Source organism: Podarcis pityusensis (assembly GCF_964106645.2).
Source record: "Podarcis pityusensis genome assembly, chromosome: 5".
NCBI classification, from domain to species: Eukaryota; Metazoa; Chordata; class Lepidosauria; order Squamata; family Lacertidae; genus Podarcis; species Podarcis pityusensis.
In genome coordinates this window covers 42,038,620-42,061,402 of record NC_138032.1, presented here as the reverse complement: position 1 = coordinate 42,061,402, position 22,783 = coordinate 42,038,620, and the positions used below count along the sequence as shown (strand labels likewise).

At 44.7% G+C, this 22,783-nt stretch overlaps 1 protein-coding gene across 1 annotated transcript; it reads right to left on the bottom strand.

The window, feature by feature from the left end:
* Positions 1 to 946: 946 nt before the first annotated feature.
* Positions 947 to 17,481, bottom strand: SFRP5 (secreted frizzled related protein 5). The gene is made up of 4 exons (XM_081006133.1): positions 17,376 to 17,481; positions 14,247 to 14,802; positions 9,958 to 10,035; positions 947 to 6,094 (listed from the first exon to the last, which is right to left on the bottom strand). Exons 2-4 carry the CDS (start codon positions 14,767 to 14,769, stop codon positions 5,751 to 5,753), a joined length of 945 nt encoding a protein of 314 aa, XP_080862259.1. The 5' UTR covers positions 14,770 to 14,802; positions 17,376 to 17,481; the 3' UTR covers positions 947 to 5,750.
* Positions 17,482 to 22,783: the final 5,302 nt, after the last annotated feature.

The window sequence follows — 22,783 nt, the reverse complement described above, 5'->3', positions numbered from 1 at the left end:
TCCATATGTATCTGAAGCCAAATGGTATCAAATCCACACTTTCCAAAACAATTCATGAACTGAAAGACAGCGATCCTTTGAAATTCACACTTAGCCAAATTTTGTGATGCAGTTCTCCAGCCAAGCAATGTTTACAGAAATGCACATATTTGTGTGTGTGTGTGAAAAATGAAGTTATTTGTGAAAATAGCATACAAAATCATGTTGGGGGAAATTGCTTGCAAAAACGTGTACATAAGTCAAAATTGCATATAACAACACGTCTATTGAGAGAAGTGTGCGCTAAAAGGCTGATGAATTTTCATGAGGATTTTAAAAAATTGCAAATGGCTGCAATGCGAAGAATTGAATATAAGATAGGAAAAAAGAGAAACGGGGAGAATGAAATTGACAGATCCTTCACTCTGTACTGCTTGCTGGTTGGTTTTATGTGTAAGTAGAGAACCTGTAGGGAACTATGGTGCTTCTTTCAGGTAATCTGTAAAAGGAGGTTAAAACAACATTCTCTTGCAGATGGTTTTGAATATTGAGTTGTGGTGTAGCCTCTGCTTTCCCCTCAACCATCTTAGCAGGAAAAAGCATGGGCAGACTCCTCAGTGCCATGTCACAGCTTGCTGGTGCTTGAATCTGGGGCTGAAATGTCACTGATGATTTATTTGAATTCTAGTATGAAATAAACCATCCTTGGCAAACGAACACAGTCGCTGCTCTTGGAAATAACCTTAGGGAAAAGGTCAGGTTCTGTCACGGGTACAATGAATGAGGAGAAAGGATTATAGAAAGAAAGAACAAGGCTGCCTTGTTAGCTAAAGTTCACACAATGTTCCCTGTGTTTAGAATCGCATCCTCCTCGGTTCCCTTCTGGTACTTACAGCAAGGCTTGAGATTCTATAGCTTACTCCCAAAGGCCAGATCTCGGCGGCATTTTACACAGGTATAACACGGATTGGGATGACTTGTTTTGTTTTATATTTTGGTACGGCGGCTCCTTGTAGAGTTACAAAGTGCAGCCACATGAAGAGCTGGTCCTCCATGTTGCCTGGTCGTAGCATGTGGCTGCCACCTCCCCGTCATAAGGTTGGAAATGTGCAAGAGGACAAAGCGCCACATGGCAGGATGCTAGCAGCTCGTTCGCTCTTGCACAACTGAGAAGCCACCCTCCTGCAACTGGTGAACTTGGTCTTCAGCCGGTTGGTAAACACTCATGAGCAGGATGATTCCTCAGGAGCAATTAGCCTACCTGGTGCAGCTGTAGTATTAACTTTATAAGTTGCTTCTTACATGTATCTCAAGGCAGCTCACAGACATACAGTAAAAACAACTGAAATAGTTCTTTAAGCAGTACAAAAAACCCAACTCGGGTCCAAAATACTACATTGTGGAGATGGTACTCCCAATACTCGCTCAATAAACAGTATTTCTTAAAATTTCCTGTACTGTTAGCGCAGTGTGACATTTTAAGCTTCGCTGGATGGCGGTTTTCATACAGAACTGAGCATATGATAAAGAGTGCAGCGGCTGTGGCTCAATATGCAGCTTCCGGTATATTGAGAGATCTTGGCAGACTCTCCCACTAAGATAATGCAAAAGCTTTTGTTCTATTTATTGCCGTGTGATCGCAGATGTAAGGAAGTGGCAGTGCTGCAAGCTAGACCCAAGAACCACTGTGCTGCTGTGGGGGAACTCTTAACAGGGCCTGTATGGACATGGCAATGAGGGAAGTGAAGAGTGGAGTTTAGTGCTGCAATGAAATCAGACGCTAAAGTTGCAGGTAATTTCCTGTGGCTTATTAGTATTTCTGCATCAAAAAGAAGTGTCATTTCAAATTAAATTATGAAGGATGCTTCTGAAAAAAATTAATATTAATTTGATAAACCCAGTGCCTTTTTAAAAAATCCACAAGTATCCATAAATAATAATGTTGAGATAAAAGTCAAATGAGTGGAATGTATAAGTTGGCTTTTGCAAGCAAATTTGAGGCAGAAGAACTTGCTTAGCTTTCTCATTGATTATCTGTTGATTAGGGGAACTGAAAATGGAGTGCTACATTCATGATTAAAGCCTGCTGTTACCAGAATGATAATGGCAGTACTCTAAACACAACAATGATGCCAGAATTCAGTGTCCCTGATGACCTTGACATGAAATAAATGCAGCATGAATACAGCATATGACTCAAAACATTGGGGCTGGGCCAGACCTAATTCCCACTGAAATCAATGGGGCAAGTTAGTTATGATATCAATGGGAATTAATTTTGAATTTGGATCTGCCATAAGCAGAAAATAAATATTTTATGAATACTTGGCTGAGCTGGAAATGCTATGCAGATGCCACAACATGAGTGCTCCAGCTTCATTTTGTGAAAGATTCATTTTTTATTTTTTTTAAAAAGCACCTCATAAAATGAAGCTGGAACACTTTTTAAATGAAAGACTTGGATTAATAAAAATAATGAAAAAATCCTGAATGATAGAGAACACAGCAAGAGCAAGAGTTGTCTTAAGATCTGCATGCATGTCCCCGAGATGAAACGAGGGTCAATGAAAATTTCAGCAAAATGGTGGCAAAACCAAGCAGGCAAGATGGTGATCAGGATAAGTTCTATGGGATTTATTAGAGTGGATATTGGAAAGCTGAAGCAGTCAGGTGCCATGAGAATCTGTCAGTGTCCAAGTGATGTGCAGGCCATATAAATCAAAATGTAAGAACAGTGGGGAATGACCTAGCTTGTAAATATATCCCAGTTCACAATCTGAAGGGGATTGAAGTCCTAGGGGGAACAAAATAGCTCACATTTTTGAGGGGACTGTGTGTGAGACATTACCAGCCCAGTCGTTTTCCCTCAGCACCCTCCAGCAGGACGGCAAGTTTGCCATGACAAAAGGCAAGGCTAGCCAAAGACACTTAGCGGTTTGAGGCAAAGGACAAGATGGCAACACCCGACTACCACCACTTCAGTGTACAAAAACTGATCGAACTGGTGGCTGAATCTTCAACAACATCCTCTCAGTAGTGTGCAGGGAAAAGTGAGTCATGACACGCAGTTGTGGCCAAAAACCATGAACTCAACAGTAAGTTGTGTGTGTGACATGCTGTATGATTTGCGAAGCAGCTCATCTGGAAAATCTGAGGGCGGAGGATTCCCTGAGTGGAAGAGAGGTTCTTTCAAGAGCTCCTCAGCTACCACCCTCTCTTCCTCAGCAAACTTTGGCTGGGAATGAGCCCCAGTGAAAAACCCCTCTGTGTGTGGGAGCCAGACTCAATTCCTACAGCTTGCTTTGTGTTGGGCAGCCCCCACTCCCCCACAGCTGGTGTGGGGAGCGGTGAAACTGGCAGTGCTGATGCTATAAATATTCGCTCCAGGGTTAACTTGCCAGCTGGTCTTGACCATTCAGGAGTCTGGAAAACTGCCAGATGGAAGGGCCCCAGGGAGACACATTCGTCCTGTGTTTGCCATCTGTCGGGCAGGCTCAGTTGGTGGTCTGGCATCCTGTGTGGTGGACACAGCCACCCGGCAGGCCCAGTTGGTGGTTTGGTTCCTCACTGGTGCATGCACAGGTCTGATGTGCTCCTCTGGGGTTGGCGCACTAACCTACTTGGTATAGTCATGATATTTCTACAGGCCCATAGGCAAGTAAACATGGAGAGGGGAAGGAGGCAGAATTGGTGACAGGCATATTTTTCAGTGAAACTTCACATAAACGGTTTCATATAGCAAAGTGATCCGTCCATCCCCAATTACAAATGGTCTTGAATAATTAAACCTATAGACCACTTGATGTCTATTACTCTGTAAGGGACCATGAAGGCCTCAGGCAGAGTGTTTGTGTTAGGAACAGTTCCAAGTCACTGCCTCATACCTCGCTTGGTATTGCCACACACAGATCCCTACCATACATTCAAAGCACATTCAGTGCACACTTAAATCATGACATTTAAATCATGAATAATCATGGGAATCATTGTTTCACCCTCATACAGCTGCAATTCCCAATCCCCTTACCAAACTACAGTTCCCAGGATTATAAATTTTTTTTGGGGGGGGGGGAGGAAGTCATGGGCTTTAGATGTGTGTTGAATGTGTTCAAAATCTATGGGGGGGATCTGCCCCATGATGTTTAAGGATGCTGTACAGATCTGTGCCTCAAAAGATGCCGATGCAATGATGACCATGTCATGACAGAAGACCTGGACTTTTTAGTTGAGGGGTGTCACCTGCCTTCAAGCATCACAATCATATAACAGACCAGCAGCCTCCTGCAACCTGGACAACAACTTTCATCACTCCCAGCCAGAGTAGTAGCCAATGGTCATGCCACTGTATTCTGCTCTGGTCAGACCTCACCTGGAGTACTGTGTCCAGTTCTGGGCACCACAGTTCAAGAAGGACACTGACAAACTGGAACGTGTCCAGAGGAGGGCAACCAAAATGGTCAAAGGCCTGGAAACGATGCCTTATGAGGAACGGCTAAGGGAGCTGGGCATGTTTAGCCTGGAGAAGAGGAGGTTAAGGGGTGATATGATAGCCATGTTCAAATATATAAAAGGATGTCACATAGAGGAGGGAGAAAGGTTGTTTTCTGCTGCTCCAGAGAAGCGGACACGGAGCAATGGATCCAAACTACAAGAAAGAAGATTCCACCTAAACATTAGGAAGAACTTCCTGACAGTAAGAGCTGTTCGACAGTGGAATTTTCTGCCAAGGAGTGTGGTGGAGTCTCCTTCTTTGGAGGTCTTTAAGCAGAGGCTTGACAACCATATGTCAGGAGTGCTCTGATGGTGTTTCCTGCTTGGCAGGGGGTTGGACTCGATGGCCCTTGTGGTCTCTTCCAACTCTATGATTCTATGATTCTATGAGCTGAAAATTGGGGGAGGCTTCTAGGGAGGCCTTGCTTAGTGTCTGCTTAAGGTTCTACATGGCTTGAGAAGATGCTATGCAGAACCTAGGAGAGGAGGCCAGAACTGGGGATTGTCAGTCCAGTGAAGTATTAGTTGGGACATTGTAGCTTGTACAACGCATCTGGTGTCTGGCAGTCTGAGATGTTTAGAGCTTCATACTGCGCCTGGCCAACTCCTACTAAGTCAGGGATGGGATGGGGATGTTAGACTCTCCAGATGTTGCTGGACCACAGCACTCAATATCCCTGCCCATTAGGTTTGCTAGCTGGGAATGTGGGATTTGGAGTCTGACAATATCTAGTGGGCCGCAGGTTTCCCATCCCTGTAACTAAGTAGTTCAATGCACTATGAAAATGAAAGGTTGCGACTGGAAAGCATTGGTTGCTCTGCTCATAATGTTTCAAAATCTTTGGCTTCTCACTAGTAGGAATTAAGAATGGACTGGGATTTTCCTTAAATGTTCCACTAAAGGTTGCAACTAAAATTCTGTGTGATTCAGCCTCTATTGGAGCTTGGGTGTACTGGGATTGATAAGAGATGTTTGCTTGCAGGTGCTAAGACTTATTCTTCTAGTGAAGGTGTGTTGGGAATGAGGTGGATTTCTGCATGTTCTCCAAAGCTTCCAAGATGGGCAGAACTCTGATCTGGAACTTAATGGAGCTGGTCCTAATGGAGTTTGTGCTTTAGAAGAAAGAGTCCTGTTGCAGGGATGGGCTCCCAACAGTATGTGGCTTTCTGTAGGTCAGCCCATATAAAAAAGGGTATTCTGTGGGCTACGAGTGGGGAACCAAAAAGTGTGGGGAGCGCTGTGAAGAAGAGTGAGCAGGGTTCTTGGAATGAGTGGGGATTCAGTGGGGGTCTGCCCCATAGAAGAAGGGGTAGTGCATGGAACAAGGGTAGGAGAACATGAATTTGACAGCAAATTTCATCTCCTTATTCTTCTTCTCCCAGCGGTAAATGGCCAAGACTAGCAACCGCCCACCCACCTTTCGCCCCATCACCAGAAAGCTGCCACTGAGGTCATCAAGCTGGGGGCAGGGGCAGGCACCTGCGTTCTTCATGTGCAGCACCAGCTTCTTGGTGTCCTTGCGCTTCAACGGCCCCACTTTGAGGAGCTTTTTCTTCTTCTGCGCAGCCACCAATCGCCTCTCCCCATTCTCTTTCTTGATCTCCTTGATGCGCATCTTCACCACTGTAGGGGTAAATGGGAAGCAGATTGTGTTAGGAGCTTACAGGCAGTTGGGTGAAGTCAAAGTGAAGGAACAAGAAGAGGGGGTGTGAGTTCATAAGGACAGGGATTAGGAGGACTGACTTGTTTGACAGCTACGTATTTGGCCCTGTTAAAAAAAAAGTCACCAAGGAGAGATGAGGAGTAGGTAATAGAGTGGGGTCACACAGACTGTCAGGATCTGCTTTGTCTCCTCTGACTGAATGAGAGGTCATGGAATTCCTCTTCAACTTCCTATTGAGTATATTTGTTTGTAAATGATAGATTTGTATTTGACAAAAAGACAAGTCACCATCTATTAAGCTTTTAAACCCATCACAGGTTCATTGGAGTAAGGTTCCTCAACAGGTGCAAGTCGTCCAGGTTTTTGTCCTTAGTCCAGGAGTGGAGCGATGAATGCTCCAGCCTACTCCTACAAAAACCAGAAATGAAAGAAAATATCTGACTGCATGCCAGAAATAAACAACACAAAAATCAAGGTTAAAAAAGCTATAAATAAATAATACACAGTAGTGTATTTTCCACCTTTCTATAATGTCAACGTAATAACTATAGGGCCAAAAAACGCATTTGCAATATTTATGCAAGCCTGTGATAATAATAGAATTTGACCTTATAAAAGATTTGAAAACAAGGTTACAATCTAAAAGCTTAGGAAGCACAACCTTGCACAGAACCTATGCAATTAAAAAACTTCAGATGGCTGAATCCACGATTGTAGTAAGAGTCATATGGCAACAACATGTAGAAAAACATGGGGAAACTCAGTGCAATCAATAAAATATAATCAATATTTAGTGAAGTTCTGTGACCCCCTTGAATCCCAGATGCTTCTCAACTTTGTCAGATGCAGTGACATATTCTTGTACAGAAGTTCCTTATGCAGGAGTTCTAAATACCATTTAAAAATAAATAAAAATCTAACCATATTTCTTGGATTGCTATGAATTGGTTGGTGTTATTTTATAAGCTTTTAGGTATTTTTTTTTTGCGTCCTTGTTTTTAATCTGTGTGTTTAGGATAAGGTGAAATTCTGTTCTCATCACATGCGTGTAATGTATACATATAGTGCCAATAATGCATTTCCAATAGCAAGTAGGTTGGCTTCATAAAAGCATGGAAAATGCAGTATATCTTAATAGCTTTATTTTTGGAAGTACAGGGTTAGTTACCTCAAGGATCAATTTTGTTGACTATAGCAGGACTTTGCAGCCGCTGCATAATTGTGGAAATCACTGTGATTGTATCCATGCACTGATTTTATATGTGAAGAGGATCCTATAGATGGCTGGCAGCCATATCATGTGTGGGGGAAATATCTCATGTGAAGTGGTTCTTGGCCTCCCACACATCATGCCCAAGATGCATAATCAACAGCTGATGATCCAAATTGCCTGGTCTTGTGTGTTGAGAAAAAGTGGTGTTCTACCCTGGAACCAGCTTGTATGACGTGTGTCAAGGAAAGAAGGTAAAGGTGTTGATTTCTGACCACTTTCTGGATGGGTCTCTCCTGTGTATATCTTGTTAGCACCAGTATAAACTGCCTTACTGGTCATGCTGAAATCTGAAGCAAAAAGAGCTTCTGGGTGGATACTGCACTGCTTTGTTTTAACTTTTTTTTTTTAACCACACTGTGTCAGCCTGAACCCTCTTTGCCATGGTCAACTGGGAACATCGCTGTTGAAGCCAAGAGTTCATCAAAGAGATGGATGCCTCAAAGGGGAGTTGCTGGGAGACAGATCTGACAAACCTCTCTGATCCTTGCCTCCTATTTTCAGCGTTTTTAACTGTTTTTCTGGGATTATCATCTGAAGTAGTAGGCCGGCCTCCTTTCTTCTGGAATGAGGCACATCACGTTTTATTTTTATGATGATTTGTTTTAAAAATGTGTATGTTGATTTTCCAGTATAAACAGTCTTCAGGGCAATGAATGAATTCTGCATGGTGTTAAGCCTAATTAAGACCAAATTAACATAGATTAAAAAATACAGATGATATAAAAAACACCAGCAGAAATAATACTGATGAAATAGTTACAACTAGTTAATAGCTTAAGCAAACAGACAAGCAGGCCTGACATGCTTTCTTTGCTTATTTTGCATGTTTATCCTTGTTTCCTACTAGAAACACAAGTCCATGCGTATGTCTCTCTCCCTCCCCCCAACCTCCTGTCCTCACAATAACCCTATAAAGTTAGTTGGACTAGGCTAAGGTTACCCAGGGAGTTCTATGGCCAAGTGGGGATTTGCATCTTGGTCATAGCTGTCAATGTTTCCCTTTTTAAAAGGGAAATTCCCTTATTCTGAATAGGATTCCTCGCAAGAAAAGGGAAAAGTTGACAGCTATGATCTTGGTTTCTTCAGATCTGGAGCCGTGCCTCCAGAATGCTGGTCTTAACTTTTATTTATATATTTCTGCAACATGTCATTCGCACAATAATTGTGCATTAATTATGGGTTTAGACCGGACCACTCACACATAGTTCCGCTTTACTAATGGTTCTGCAATGCTTCCCCGATATTACCACATTATTGCCATCTGCAGGGATACCTTGCACTATAGTGCAAAACAAACCAACCAACATTTGAACATTTGCAGCATGGAAAGTTACAGGAGCTCAGCAGGAAGCTACAGGACATTCATGGATTGGCAAGTAAACTGTAAAAAGGTAAAGGTAAAGGGACCTTTGACCATAGGTGCCTTAAAAACTTTGTATGCACAGGTACTATTGAAAGTGGGATCCACCATAACCACCCGAATAATGTAATGAGAACAAATCAAGATTGCACAATTAAATAGATGTTTGGGGGTCCTAGTTCAACACTCTAATCACAGGCCTACCGTCTAAAAGATATTGTTTGTGCCAAGCTAATCTATGTGGGGAGGCAATCCACATCCGGGGTCTTTCCACCTAAAAGGGCCTCTTCCCTAATTTCCAGGTGTGGAAATACTCAAAGGGCCTTGCATAGCATGCAGGTTCAGAGGGTGCTTCTTCAGATACCTTGGACTCAGTCTGCTCCTAAACATAAGAAGCTGCCTTACACTGAGTCATACTAACAGTTCAATATTGTCTACACACCAGGGGTGACTAACCACGTGACCCTTCTGATGTTGGACTCAAACTCTCACCAGCCTTGGTTAGTTATCAGGGATGATGGAGTCCAACAATATCTGGAGCAACACGGGCCTTAGCCACTCTTGATTGACAGTGGTAGATAGTGACTCTGCAAAGCTTTGGACAGTGGTTTTTCCCATTCCACCTGGAATGCTGGGACCTTCTGCCAGCAAAATTGAGAGCCAGTGTGGTGTAGTGGTTAAGAGCGGTAATCACGTAATCTGGGGAACCGGGTTCACGTCTCCGCTCCTCCACATGCAGCTGCTGGGTGACCTTGGGCCAGTCACACTCTCTCAGCCCCACTCACCTCACAGAGTGTTTGTTGTGGGGGAGGAAGGGAAAGGAGAATGTTAGCCGCTTTGAGACTCCTGAAGGGGAGTGAAAGGCGGGATAGCAAATCCAAAACTCTTCTTCTCTTCTTCTTCAAAATACAAGCTCTGTCCTAAGCAATGGAGTGGAGTTGTAAGGCTTTCTAGGTCAAAAACAGTACCTTGCTTTGGGCCAGAAACAAGCTGGAAGTTGTTGGAGGTCTGATGGCAAAGGCTGGGGTTCAAAGGGAACCTTGAATCCCAGTAAGTTGTAGAAAATAGGGGAATGCAAGTAAAGAATTTGCAACACATTCTCAACAGTTGTTCTGCGGAGCTTCAGCTTTACTCTCAGATGCCCCAAGCGGAGACTCCCCAATCCCTGCTGCTTTGAACGGATGACTCACCAAAGTCACTGGAACACATTTGCTCCATGATGCCATCTGCCTTGTGCTCCATCTCACATTGGGTGCAGATCTTTGACACTGCAAGATGGAAAAAAAGTGAGTCCTCACCTGCCAAATGTTTGGGATATTGCTCACAGCTCTGGCCCTGCAACTTCCTGGCTGTATTCTCATGGGCAGCCCACATCTAATAATGATTATTCTCAATCCCAGATCATCTGCCTCGTCACGAACTTTCTTTGGCCTGTCATGTAGTATCTTGAACTAACAGAAGGTTTGGGAGTTTGGCTCACCCAAACAGGAAGCCCGTAATCCTTATTGGAAAGCCTTTTGAACAGCTGGATAAGGCTTCTTATTTTTATTTTTTTTTGAGGGGGGAATATTTGTTTCTCGTTTAACTGATTCTTTATCCACCTCTTAATTTCCCCCGTTATACAAACCCCTATATTTGCCCCAGTTAAATAACATTCCATTTAATTTTACTATCTTCCAGCCCCCTAAAAGTGCATGCGTGAGGGTTAAAATGATATAAATCAAAGGAGATATTTGATGGGAGAGGATGAGGGAAACCAAGGCTCTGTGTTGTATGACGCGAACCTGTCAGTCAAGGGCAAAACAACATTCTGGTGGTCTGGGCTGACTGGAGGGAATAGCCTGAAGTGTAGGCTAAGCCAGTGATATTCAAACGTTTCTCCCCATGGACCACTTGAAAATTGCTGAGGGTCTTGGCGGACCAGTTAATGATTTTTCTGCTTGTTGTAACAATTGTAATGTGCTGGGCTATAAGCTGCATGGTTTTGTATAGTATTTTGTATTGCTTCTTTTTTATATCTTGTGCTACAATTTGAATTCTATGGAATAATAAGTATAATAACTTACAAGACAATAAAAGAAGCAATAAAAAATACAGTTAAAAATTGCTGTGAGCATTTAATATGAACATGCCATGGATCACCTGAATGAATCTTGGGGGCCTCTGATGATCCATGAGCCACAGTTGGGGAATGGTCATGTCATCATGTCATGACTACAGCAGTGATAAATGAAGCTGAGGACCAGCCTTCTTCTTGGACTTATAGCTATGTATTGAGGGGAATGCTTACTATTAATCCAGGCAGGTGAAATGCTCCATGGTAAGCTATGGAGCCTCTTTTGGCTATCCATCCTGGTGGAATGCGTGAGGACATGGTGGGACCCACCCCTGGGCCATTCTGTGTCCTAGGTAAAGGTAAAGGGACCCCTGACCATTAGGTCCAGTCGTGACCGACTCTGGGGTTGCGGCGCTCATCTCGCTTTATTGGCTGAGGAAGCCAGCGTTTGTCCGCAGACAGCTTCCAGGTCATGTGGCCAGCATAACTAAGCCACTTCTGGAGAACCAGAGCCACGCATGGAAACGCCGTTTACCTTCCTGCCGGAGTGGTACCTATTTATCTACTTGCACTTTGACGTGCTTTTGAACTGCTAGGTTGGCAGAAGCAGGGACTGAGCAACAGGAGCTCACCCCGTCACGGGGATTCGAAGCGCCGACCTTCTGATCGGCAAGTCCTAGGCTCTGTGGTTTAACCCACAGTGCCACCCACGTCCCTATTCTGTGTCCTAGGGTGGGTTAAATGAGATGTAGCACCACTCTGCTTCTCTTCAGAGAAGAAGAAAGAAAAGCAGAGAGAAGGAGTAAGCAGACAAGGGTTGGCCTAGATGTAAAGAAGGACAAAGCTCCTTTATCTTTTAATAGTTAGGTAGAAAAGGTATTTAATGTGTGAAGCTGACCCTTATGAGGCTCCCAGCTTTATACCAACATTAAAAGTACAAGACCTCTGACATCCTTTGTCTACAGTTACCCCAGCATATATATATGCTATAAAAAACTAACAGTATGAAAGGTGAGTGTGACCTGACATTTGCATGAAGACATTGTTTCTTTAGCCTTTTCAAACTTGCCCCTAACTTTATAGGACACACAACCCAGCCATCTGCTCTATAGGTGAGCATGTTGAGATCCTTACTCTGATAGGAGGGTCTGTAAGTTGGGTCACTAATTTAATACTGGCATGAAACAAGGAAGAGAATAGGACATCTCTGGCACCCTCCTGAAGCCACACACAGAGAAATGTCATTATAACAAGTTGGTAGGTGTTCCTTAGCATCCCAGATCTGGTATGGATGATCAATCTTTGGGGGTGCCATCGCTCAGGGTATTCTACCTGGTGTGGGTGAGTGAGAGTTCATTTTCATTTCAACAAGTTATCGCTTATCCCTGTAATGTCTAACCAGTGTGTTGTGAAACTATAAAATGATAAAATTGTGAAAATTAACCATAAAACCAGCAAGTCAATAAAGTTCTTAAAATGCCTGCCTTAGGCTCTATTGCTGTTTTAGACTTTGCATCCCTTTTCCAGGGTCTCCCACCCCCGCCAGCTATCCTACAGTTTTGAGAGTCAACCCCATAGGACTTCCTTGGAGATCAGAGACAGGGTTGTTTAGGAGGGCAATTTTTCAACGGATGGTGTTAAGTTAGATGCTGGAAGTGATGACTAGGAAGAAGCAGGAAGTGTGCTTGGAGCTTGCTAGACTTTGGATTCCAAGGTCTGTGCTAACAGGCAATATTTGTGCTACTCCTGGTTCCCTGCCTGTTCATTTGTAAATAAACAGATTTTCACAGCCGCACCATAAATCTCTGCTGCTCACTCCTCCAAGCAGTGATCCTCCTAGGAAAATGATCCTGCAAAGGCTCCTCTGAATTTCCCACTTGTTTGGGGAATGAAATAATATACTGTGCCTCCAAGGATACTCCTGAATTCAAAATGAGCCTGGTGGAAACTCATCCATGAAAAATGTTGCTCATCAAATTAGGAGAGGAGTGTTGAAATATGTGACCATGGATTTTGTGAGATGCCCTCCACCTCACCCAGTGTGCACAAAACAAAGTTGCCATATGCACTTAAAGTGGGGGTTTGTAAGGTACCCTATTCCACTGACTAGTAGGATAAGCTATAGACAAGTCATGGATTCTGGCTCCTGTTTCCAATCTTACCAAGTGTCCTATGCTATACATCTCTTTGGATGTTCTCTGTTCAATTGGACACTGCCTCCCAGTGGTTGCTGAGCTAAAGAATTTGCTATTGATCACACGTAGGTAGATATGTGTGTTTGCTGAACTTGCTCTTCCATTCCATCTTTTAAGCCCTGTAACCTGCTTCTGCTTCTGACTGCCCAAATTAGGGTTCTAGCAGTGTGTTTTCAGGACCCACCCTATTCCCATGACTGTAACCTGGTTTAATCCAATTAAGGATTATTTTTTACAGATTTGAAATCTTCAGCAGAGGCTGTCCTAGAAACTGATAGGAAGCTGTCCCACTGGGAGTATGCAGTGCAGAAGGCTGTGCCTCTGCAAGGGAACAGATACAGGGCAAATGGTCAGATGGATGGTTTGCCCTGTCTTGGGATGCTGCTGCTGCTTTTGTAAAGATGCTTCTTATGAAAAGGGACTTTTGGAGGTGGTATCTCAAGGACAAGGAAAGCCCTATATAGAGCAGGGTGGGGAACCTGTGGCCCTTCAGGCGTTATTGGACTCCATCTCCCATCAGCCCCTACTCAGCAGAGCCAATGGGTAGAGATGATGGGAGTTGTAATTTAGGACCACAGGTTCCCTGTCCCTGCCATATAGCAGCATTCAAGCTAGCAGGAAGAATCAAAAGATCAACATAGGCATCAAGCTCATCGTTGAGGTATGCTATTTCAACATAATGAAATGGGAAATTATGTAAACTTCACGAAAGGAGGGGGATAAACACCACAAATATTGTGAGTGTTGAGAAAGCCACTTACGACTCTCATTTCGCAACTGTGACAGGATATTTTCTCAGAGCCTCAAGTACTGTATAATGTCTCATAGCAAACGTAATGAGAAACTGCCTCGTCTTGGGACATGAAGAGAAAGGAGAGATGATTTTTAGCTTTGAAGCCACTTGCTACTACCATTTCAGGAAAAGGCTTGGATAAGCAATGAACATGGGGACAAACTCCAATTCTGGGCCTAGCCTACATGCTTTGTGCTCCATCCACCCTTCTGGACTATGCCCTGATAGACTGGCAGTCTCTTGCACACTTTGCAATACCAGCAGAGCTTTGAACGATAACCTGAGCCAGGAGCAGCGAGAGCAGAGCTGGATTACCCTAGGACCCAAGGTCTAATGGGCAGGATGAGTGTGGGGTTCTGTAAGAGAGACATTGCCTCCCAAACAATCTCTTAGCACAGGTCCTTTCCCCCCATCGCAGTCTCCCCATGCAGTTACCTGGTGGCTGAGTTGCCTGACTGTTTCCAAACTGCACAGCGATGCACAGGTCATTGTCGAAGGGGAACTTGTTGCAGTTGAGCATGTCAGGCCAAGGGAAGCCGTAGGATTCCATGACAGGAGCACACGAGTCGCGCACCACCTCGCACAGCGACCTGCACGGGTAGATGGGCCGGTCCAGGCAGACAGGTGCAAAGAGGGAGCACAGGAAAAGCTGTGTGTCAGAATGGCACCGCTTGGCCAGCAGGGGCACCCAGCTGCTGGCTTGCTGCTTTACCTCTGGCATGGATTCGTGTTCCAGCAGGTTAGGGAGACGCATGCGCTTGTAGCCCACGTTGTGGCAGAGCTGCAGGTCGGCCGGGATGTCCACGCACTGGGGCTGCTTAGTGTAGAAGCGTCCATGCTGGAAGTTGTCGGATTGCCAGCTGTAGTAGTCGTACTCCTGACTCACGGACAGCGCCCAGCCCTGCACCAGAACCAGCAGCACAGTGCCCAGGGCATTCCATGGGCAGGGTGACATCATGGCTCAGAGACACTCCCCTCAGGGCTCCCTTGGCTGCAGGGGAGAGAGAGGGAGAGAACGTGGGACTCTGGTTGCCACGAGCGCCGATGGGAGCCAAGCTGAATGGAGGGCACTGCCTGGGCCAAGCCCAGCCAAGGAGCCAACACCTGCCTCTTAAAACGGGTGTGCCTGCGCCTAGGCAAGCAAAAGCATTCTCCCCCAAGGTTGTATCTGGCACTATCGGTGGGATGGAGTGAGCTGAAGCTAGATTAAGTTGAAGTCTCTGCTCTGGGCTGTTTAGCACCACCCCCTCTAGGTTTCCAAAGCAGCCTCTTGGGGGGAACCGGCAGCCAATCTTCACCAGGCATGCTCCCCCCCCCTCCCAGGATTGAGTTGGGAGCCAGCCACAAGGATGTCCCCACCTCCCAGTCTGGGCCGCTCCTCCAGCCCTCTCTGTTTCTTCCTCCCCCTCCTGCTTTCCAGCTCTCTCTCTCTCCCTCCCCCCTTGTTCCCATTCCCTGCACACACAGGCATCAGGGCCCAGCTGGCAGGGCTATGAAATGCCATGAAGCAGTCGGCGTTGGGCAGTAGATTTCAGGAAGGGTGCAATTTTCTTGCCTCGTATCTGAAGTGCTCTTAATAACGAACTCCTGTCCAGAGCAGGCTCTCAGCTATGTGGTGTGCATGTGTGTGCTTGTTTTGCTTCAAGCATAAAAATATCTGTGGCCAGGACTGATAAACACATTTGCAATACCTGCTCATTGCATTCAATAGACTCTCTGAGATGGCTGAATAATATCCAACTCACCACTACTAACTAAATGTTTAAATGATCCTCTATACATGGATTTTGATGACCAGGTTATACAAATGAATGTTAGTGTGGAAGCCCAACAATCCCTTTTGCAATTATGGCTCGAGAGAAGGAAATGTCAGAAAAAGAAACTTAATTTGCCATTGGGCTCTGGTACATTTGTGGAAGGGGATAGGTTTATATGGGAATATAGGGCATTACAAGGGCCAATGTTGGATACCAGGTGGGTGCCCAGTAAATGCCTGAAGTTTAATTGGAACATTATACTTACCACATTAAAGGAACATTATACTTACCACATTAAATCAACCAAATGCCACATTAAATTAAATAAAGTATTCTGGGATGGAGACTCAGAAGCTTCGGCAGAATGCTATCAATGATCCTAAGCTGACCAAGTGAGAAACTTGGATCACTGAAGACTGCCTAGCTATGAACCACATTCTACAACATCATTGGTTGCATGAAGGTTGCAAGTGCATACACCTGGGTACATTAACATTCAAAACCAAGTCAACAAGATTATGTCTAAAGCTAAAGGAAATTAGGGTTGTCAAATGTCAGGAACCCTCCCCCCCCCATCCTTGTGAGTTATTGTTTCTTTAACAAAAACCTGATCTGCAGAAACCAGCATGAGAAGCTTATTACAGACAGGAGGTGAGGATTGGTACTGGCTGAACTCTAAAGATCAAAGTGCTCTTGAAAGCAGAGAACCAGGAGCAAGTACGGGTAATAAATTTGGTAGCTTTACATGTTGATTACAGGAACAGTATACATATTTGAATGCAGTACACATTCAAAAGACAGAGGCTTTGTGTATTCTAGTGCCAGAACAAACACCAAGTTCCGCTTCAAGCCTTAAGAAAAACGAAGCAGCAGCATTCCAATATAGTCTGTGCTCACCCATCATGGTAAACCAAGGTTAATTGTTTACCATGAATGTGCAGGTGTCTGTCACTTTTCTCCTCCCTAGAGAAAACAAAAAACCACAGTCCCTGGCTTAGCTCTGTGAGGGGTCATGGTTTGTTTTGCTCCAAACAAATAACCATGTAATGTCAAGGTTTGTTCTTGACTTCCTGAATGTGGTTTGTTTGAGCTGTAATCCCTCATAGGACTAAGCCAGGGATTGTGGTTTGTTGTTTCAACTAGTGGAGAAGCAAAGCAGAAAGCATATCCTTGTTCATGGTAAGCCAGTAACTATAGCAGCCTTCACCAACTTGATGCCTTCTAAATGTTATGGACTTCAGTCCCAGCTAGCATGTCCATGTGATGGGTGAATTGGGCTATGGAGCGAAGCACATTTGAGCTCACTGAAATCCATGAATTTAAACTCTGCCATATAAGCACCCCCCAGGATCTGAGATAGACAGTGAAAGGCTTTTCTACTGGTCTATCTATGGCCCCCTCCACATGTCCTTTTTATTGTGCATGCATGATGATTTGTGCTCATGGTGCCATCCTGGCAGATAGACATGATCCCACTTTCATTACTGTTTGCCACTTGAAGGCACCAGGGCACATACTGCTTCATTTCCATGTCCTGTAACTTCCTACAGAAATCCTGTAACTTTTTTTTGTCCAGCTTTTGTTGCGCTCTAGTGCAAGGTGCCCTTTCAGATGGCAATAATTCTCTAATATTGGAGAACACCATAGAATAATTAATACAACAGAATGATGTGTGGACGGTCCAGTAGAAATCCACCACTAATGCACTACTATTGCATCAAAGGCAATAGCACCCGCAGAGAAAATGTCCTCTGTTTTTCAGCTTGGATAAGGCAGGGCAGTTCACAAAAGGAGGAGTTATTCCTACCTCATTGTTTTCCTTGTAGTTCTGCAATGGTTGTACATGCCTTTGAGTCCCTGGAAACAGGCTCGGCTGCAGCAGGTGCCCCTCCTGAGGGCAGGCACCATTAGAAAGAGATTATTATCCAGGGTTTATCTGGGCTGTCAGTGGCCCAACCCTTGTGAGGGGACCTCTGCTAACTCTTGAGTATCAATTAGTCATTTCCCTCCTGCTGCGGACTTTGCCCTGTGTGGGGAGGGGAAGTCTCTAGCTGAGCTTGGAGCTGAGCACTCAGTGATGCTGGGCCTGCTTGGAGACTTAGGGAGGAGGAATTATTCTTGCTCATGATGCAGGTGTGAGGGTCTGGCTTAGCGGGACAAGAGGAAGCAGCCTGGCAAAAGTCCATTTTGATGGGATAGGCTGAGCCAATAATAACATGCGGAGAACATCAGGTTGGGGGAAAGCTGGGCCCATCTCTCATTCTTGGGGTCTTTTCTCTGTTTACTTGCAGAGATACATGGAAATGTTTAGTAAAAGTCAAAGGAAAAGCATCTCTTTTGACTTAATGTTACTACCAGCCTTCTGAACCTTTCCGATCAGTGACCTTCCCAAGCACAGGGATGCAGTGAATAGGGATCATTTCACTTGCTGCATGTTTGCTTATTCCACATCTCCTGGGAAGGAAAGCATCTAGTTAAGAATAAATCAAACTGGACACTTGACCAGTATGTTTCCGAGCACAATTCAAAGTGTTGGTGCTGACCTTTAAAGCTCGCCCAGTATACTTGAAGGAGCATCTCCACCCTCAGACACTGAGATCCAGCTCTGAGGGCCTTCTGGCAGTTCCCTCAGTGCAAGAAGCGAAGTTACAGGGAATCAGGCAGAGGGCCTTCTCGGTAGTAGTGCCCGCCCTGTGGAAGGCCCTCCCATCAGATGTCAAAGAAATAAACAACTATCTCATGTTTAGAAGACATCTGAAGGCAGCCCTGTTTAGGGAAGTTTTCAACGACTGATGTCTTAATGTATTTTTAATCTTTTGTTGGAAGCCACCCAGAGTGGCTGGGGAAACCCAGCCAGATGGGTGGGGTATAAATATAATAATAATAATAATAATAATAATAATAATAATAATAATAATAATATATTACTACTACTACTATCATCATCTAAAAGGCAGACTTTCAATAAAAAAAGAAAAAGATAAGAGAATCTCTGCTCCTGAGGCTCCCAGTGCTTGAGGTAAAGCAAAGCCTTTGCTGTTCACTTAATCACTTAAAGTTAGATTCCTTTTAATCAATTTTAATGAGCTACCGCTGTTACAAATAAAATAGAGGCTTCCCTGTCTTTGAAGCAGTGTTACAGGTTACCCAGTAGCACCTCTTTGGGCTCAGACTGGGATTTTCTTCTTTGGATTTCCACAGCCAGCTGAAGCCACAATTTATTTCTGGGGATACTGGAGGTTTTTCCTTTATGCTCAGTAATGTTTCCCTCCCTCATCCTTTAATTTTTTTTGACTTAGTATCTAGTCTAATGAAGAATGTTTATGAAGTCCAAAATCTTATTTGCCTCTTTGTGATTTTTAATATTTGGTCCAAATAAAAGTGCTCTGCTACTCTTGCTCTTAGATGACCTATAACTCCTCATCCAATACTGTTACCATCATTTTGAGGATGGGGTGCCACAGCAGCCTCCGACCCCTTTGTAGCCCCCTCCCAGCCACAGCAGCAGTGGCAGCTGCAGAGGAGGCCACTCTGTGTGGTGACTGTGGCTGTGGCGGCACCTTTGACATCTCACATCACTACTTGTGACAACTAGGCAATGGAAACGGGTTTCTGGACCCAGCCAAGGGATCCTGCCCCACCCATGAGGACAACATTCAGAAGCTCTCTATGCTCCAGATAACACCTTAGTTGGGGCATAACGTGACTCTTCTTTATAGTGGGGAAACATTTGTGACATACCTGGGAAGTGAATTGAGTAAATTTATTCTGCATTTCAAGTCAAACCACTTGCTGCTGTCCCCCTCTGAACACACTGCATGCTTGTCATCCAGTTGCTGTCACACACAGTCCCTCACGTGAACATATCTCCGTCCACATTTAACTCAAGTGTAGACACGCGCCCAGCCTTGTCATTCCTAGCTGCACTGAAGAGACAAGTCCCTCTTTCTCCCTCAGCCCCATTAATCTGCGGCTGCCAATGCAGCTCAGATAAGATAAAGCCATGGCTTTATCAAGCCCACTGGAATGAGGGGAGGTGGCCTGAGGCCCCCAGGTATCACAGGTAGAAACAAGATAAGCTCAGCAGGCTTTGGGACTGACAGAAAATCACTGGCTCCTGATGAATGTGCTGGGATGAATCAGCGCAGTGTTCAGGGGGCGGGTGGAGAGAAGGGGAGACCGGCAGGCCTTGGGGTGTGAGCGTCACGAGGTGAGACTGTGCAAGAGGAATTTATAAGAGTGTGAAGGTGGACGTAAGTGTGTGCGAATCAGCATTGGGTGTGACTCGGAATAGATGGCTGATTCTACCCCTTTTCTCTTCTGCTTGAGAAAGGAATCTGTCAGATATGTGGAAACACCAAACAGATAAGTAGGGGACCCACTCAGAGGTAGCAGGATTGTCCAGCTTGCTCTACCTCTTTGAGAACTCCAGAAAAACTTGGCATGCAAAGATTTTCAGGGAAAGATTTGTGTCAGAAGCTGAGCGCATGTTTCTGTGCAGGCCAAGTGCTCTCTCTGTGCAGCAGCACCTCCTATAGGCTTCACTTTCTCCTTCCTTCCTGTTTTCATGCCAAGAAATAACCATTCCCAGATGCTGGATTGATGGGAAGGGAAGAAAAGTCCCAGTAAACATGGGCCCAGGGTGTGGAGGAGAGATCCAGGAACAGGCCGTCCTTGGCTTTGCATGCATGCACAAGTGCATGTGATGTATTTCCCAGGCATGCACCCCAAAGTGCCCCCCTGTGAATGTAAACACAGTTGCATAGGCATGAGTGGATGCTGACCTCAGTTAAATAAATTTAACCATATTGCTCATTGCAGGAACCAAATCCTTCCAGGACAAAATGTTTCTACAGCCCCTGGATATAGTATGGACATAATTCATGCAAAGTCAGAATGAATTGTGGGGCCCCCTAATCCGTTGCTGCTCTGGGGTCTTGCACATCCCACACACCTGATGTTCCATAATGTCCAGTCCCAATTGCCATGAAACTGAGCATACATGTGTACAAGAGCACACAAGGAGGTTGTAAGTCACTGGCAGCACCTGCCAACCTAGCAGTTTGAAAGTATACCAGTGCAAGTAGATAAATAGGTGGCAGGAAGGTAAACAGCATTTCTGTGCACTCTGGCTTCCGTCACGGTGTCCTGTTGCGCCAGAAGTGGTTTAGCCATGATGGCCACATGGACCAGAAAGCTATCTGTGGACAAACGCCGGCTCCCTTGGCCTGAAGCGAGATGAGTGCCACAACCCCATAGTCACCTTTGGCTGGACTTAACCGTCCAGGGGTCCTTTACCTTTACCTTTTTTTTTACAGTCACTGGTTTACTTGGTACCTCTCCTACACATTACCTGCACAATCTAACTAGCTACTCCTCTTCCAACCTGCAGTGTAAACTCTGGTCAGATTTGCTCTAAATGCTGCTGATTTTAGAAAAAATGAAGATTAAGCTATGCTGACCCTCCTGGACCAATGATTGGTAATGCGGGTGACATGCTGTGATGGGCTGTATGTGCATCTAGGTCAGGGTAGAGAGAGTTAATCCTGATCTACTTTCCATGGTGGCTTGTTAGTGGAGACATAGAGTTGGAAGGACCTCAGAGATCACTTATTTCCCCTTGTTCTACTACAAAATCCCTTGCAGATGCCCACTCAGCTTTAATACCTTCCATGTAGGAGAGTCCGCCAAATCTAGAGGCAGCCTGTTCCATTGTTGAACAACAATCACCATTAGGAACATTCTCCTAATGCTTGCCTGAAATATGTGTCCCTACAATTCCCACCCATTAGTTCTATCCCTGGGCTCTATACACACTATAAAGCACCCCCTGCAAAATTTGGAAACTGTAGTTTGTCAAGGGTGCTGGGAATTGTAGCTCTGTGAGGGCTAATGACAGTTCTTAGAGTTCTTGGGGGGTGCTTTCAATGCATGGTGCATATGCACCCCTGCTCACTGGATCAACAGAGCACAAGTCTGTTTCATCTTTGGTGTGACAGCCTTTCCGACGTCTGGAGATATCTATCATGCATCCTCTTAATCTCCTCCTCCAGGCTAAACATGCACATCTCTTTCAACCAGGGACCACACACTCCACTCACTTTCTGGCTGCCCTCCTTTAGAAATACTCCAGTTGGTCAGTGACTTTTTTAAAAATGTGGCTCTTGGTGCTATGTCCATCAGTTCCCATTGGGAGATCTGGGGTTAACCTTTTCCTGCTCTATTTCCAATAGCCCCTGGAAAAGCAAAAGTTAGCCTTTTGCTCCAATGAGAGATGTTAGCATGCCTGGATGCTGGCTGGGAAGGGCAAACTGATTTTCCCCTGGGGTCTTTGTGTTTGCTTTTTTTGCTGGGAGACATTGTTGGAGACAAGATGACGCCTGCTTGGGGGCACTGCTTGGAAAGGGGGAGTTGAGGGAATGCTGCCTATTGACAGTAAGGGACAGGGAAATCTTCACTTACTACATTGGGGAACAAAATTTTTGTTGCATTGACACCTGCAGTTGTTCGAACCTAATTTTGACGAGCTGAATTCATATCTCAATTTGGTTTTGTTCTGTAAGCTCTAGTTTTTTTGCGATTCATGTTTTTCACTTTTCACCATAATCTTTGTTTTTCACAATACAAAATTGTTTTTGTCTACTTGAAGAAGCCATCTGAAAAATACAAATATTTGGATTACAGAACTATAAAAATAAAGAAAAATTAAGTTTGCAAAACAATGATAACCATGTGGTTAGGGCAGATCAATGTGTCAGTGTCCACTTATCTGCAGTGTAAATATGACATATCAGCAAAAGTCGGAAGTTGCAAGATAACTATAGCATGTACATGAAAATCGATTTTAGATTTGAAATCAGCATTGAAAGGACATATAAGAACAGTTGAAAAAATCTCATGCAACAGAAAATGGGGGAAAAAAATTGTTCCCCAGTGGTATTGATTACCTTGCACAAGGCTTATGACTCTACTGTCTACCACGTAGATCTTCTGCTCTCCTGTGCACTTGAAGTACCTGGCAAAGGAACCTCTCTGATGCATTTTCTGGGGGTAGCATTATATGGCCATTCATCATTGCAGCGGTGTAGTGGCAACATAGGAACTGAAGGAGCTCATCATGGCAGCCCCCATGACAACACTGCCAAGGAGAGCCTTGTAGCCCCTGGAGGGGGGGACGACTCCAAAATGCAAGCAGCGGAGACACACACAGCAGTG

Excerpts from the sequence above, each read along its gene's own strand:
- SFRP5 (XM_081006133.1), bottom strand. The coding sequence starts at position 14,769 with ATGATGTCACCCTGCCCATGGAATGCCCTGGGCACTGTGCTGCTGGTT. Across the intron at positions 10,036-14,246 it reads TCAGGCAACTCAGCCACCAG|TGTCAAAGATCTGCACCCAA; the intron begins GTAACTGCATGG and ends TCCATCTTGCAG. Across the intron at positions 6,095-9,957 it reads AATGTGTTCCAGTGACTTTG|TGGTGAAGATGCGCATCAAG; the intron begins GTGAGTCATCCG and ends TTACCCCTACAG.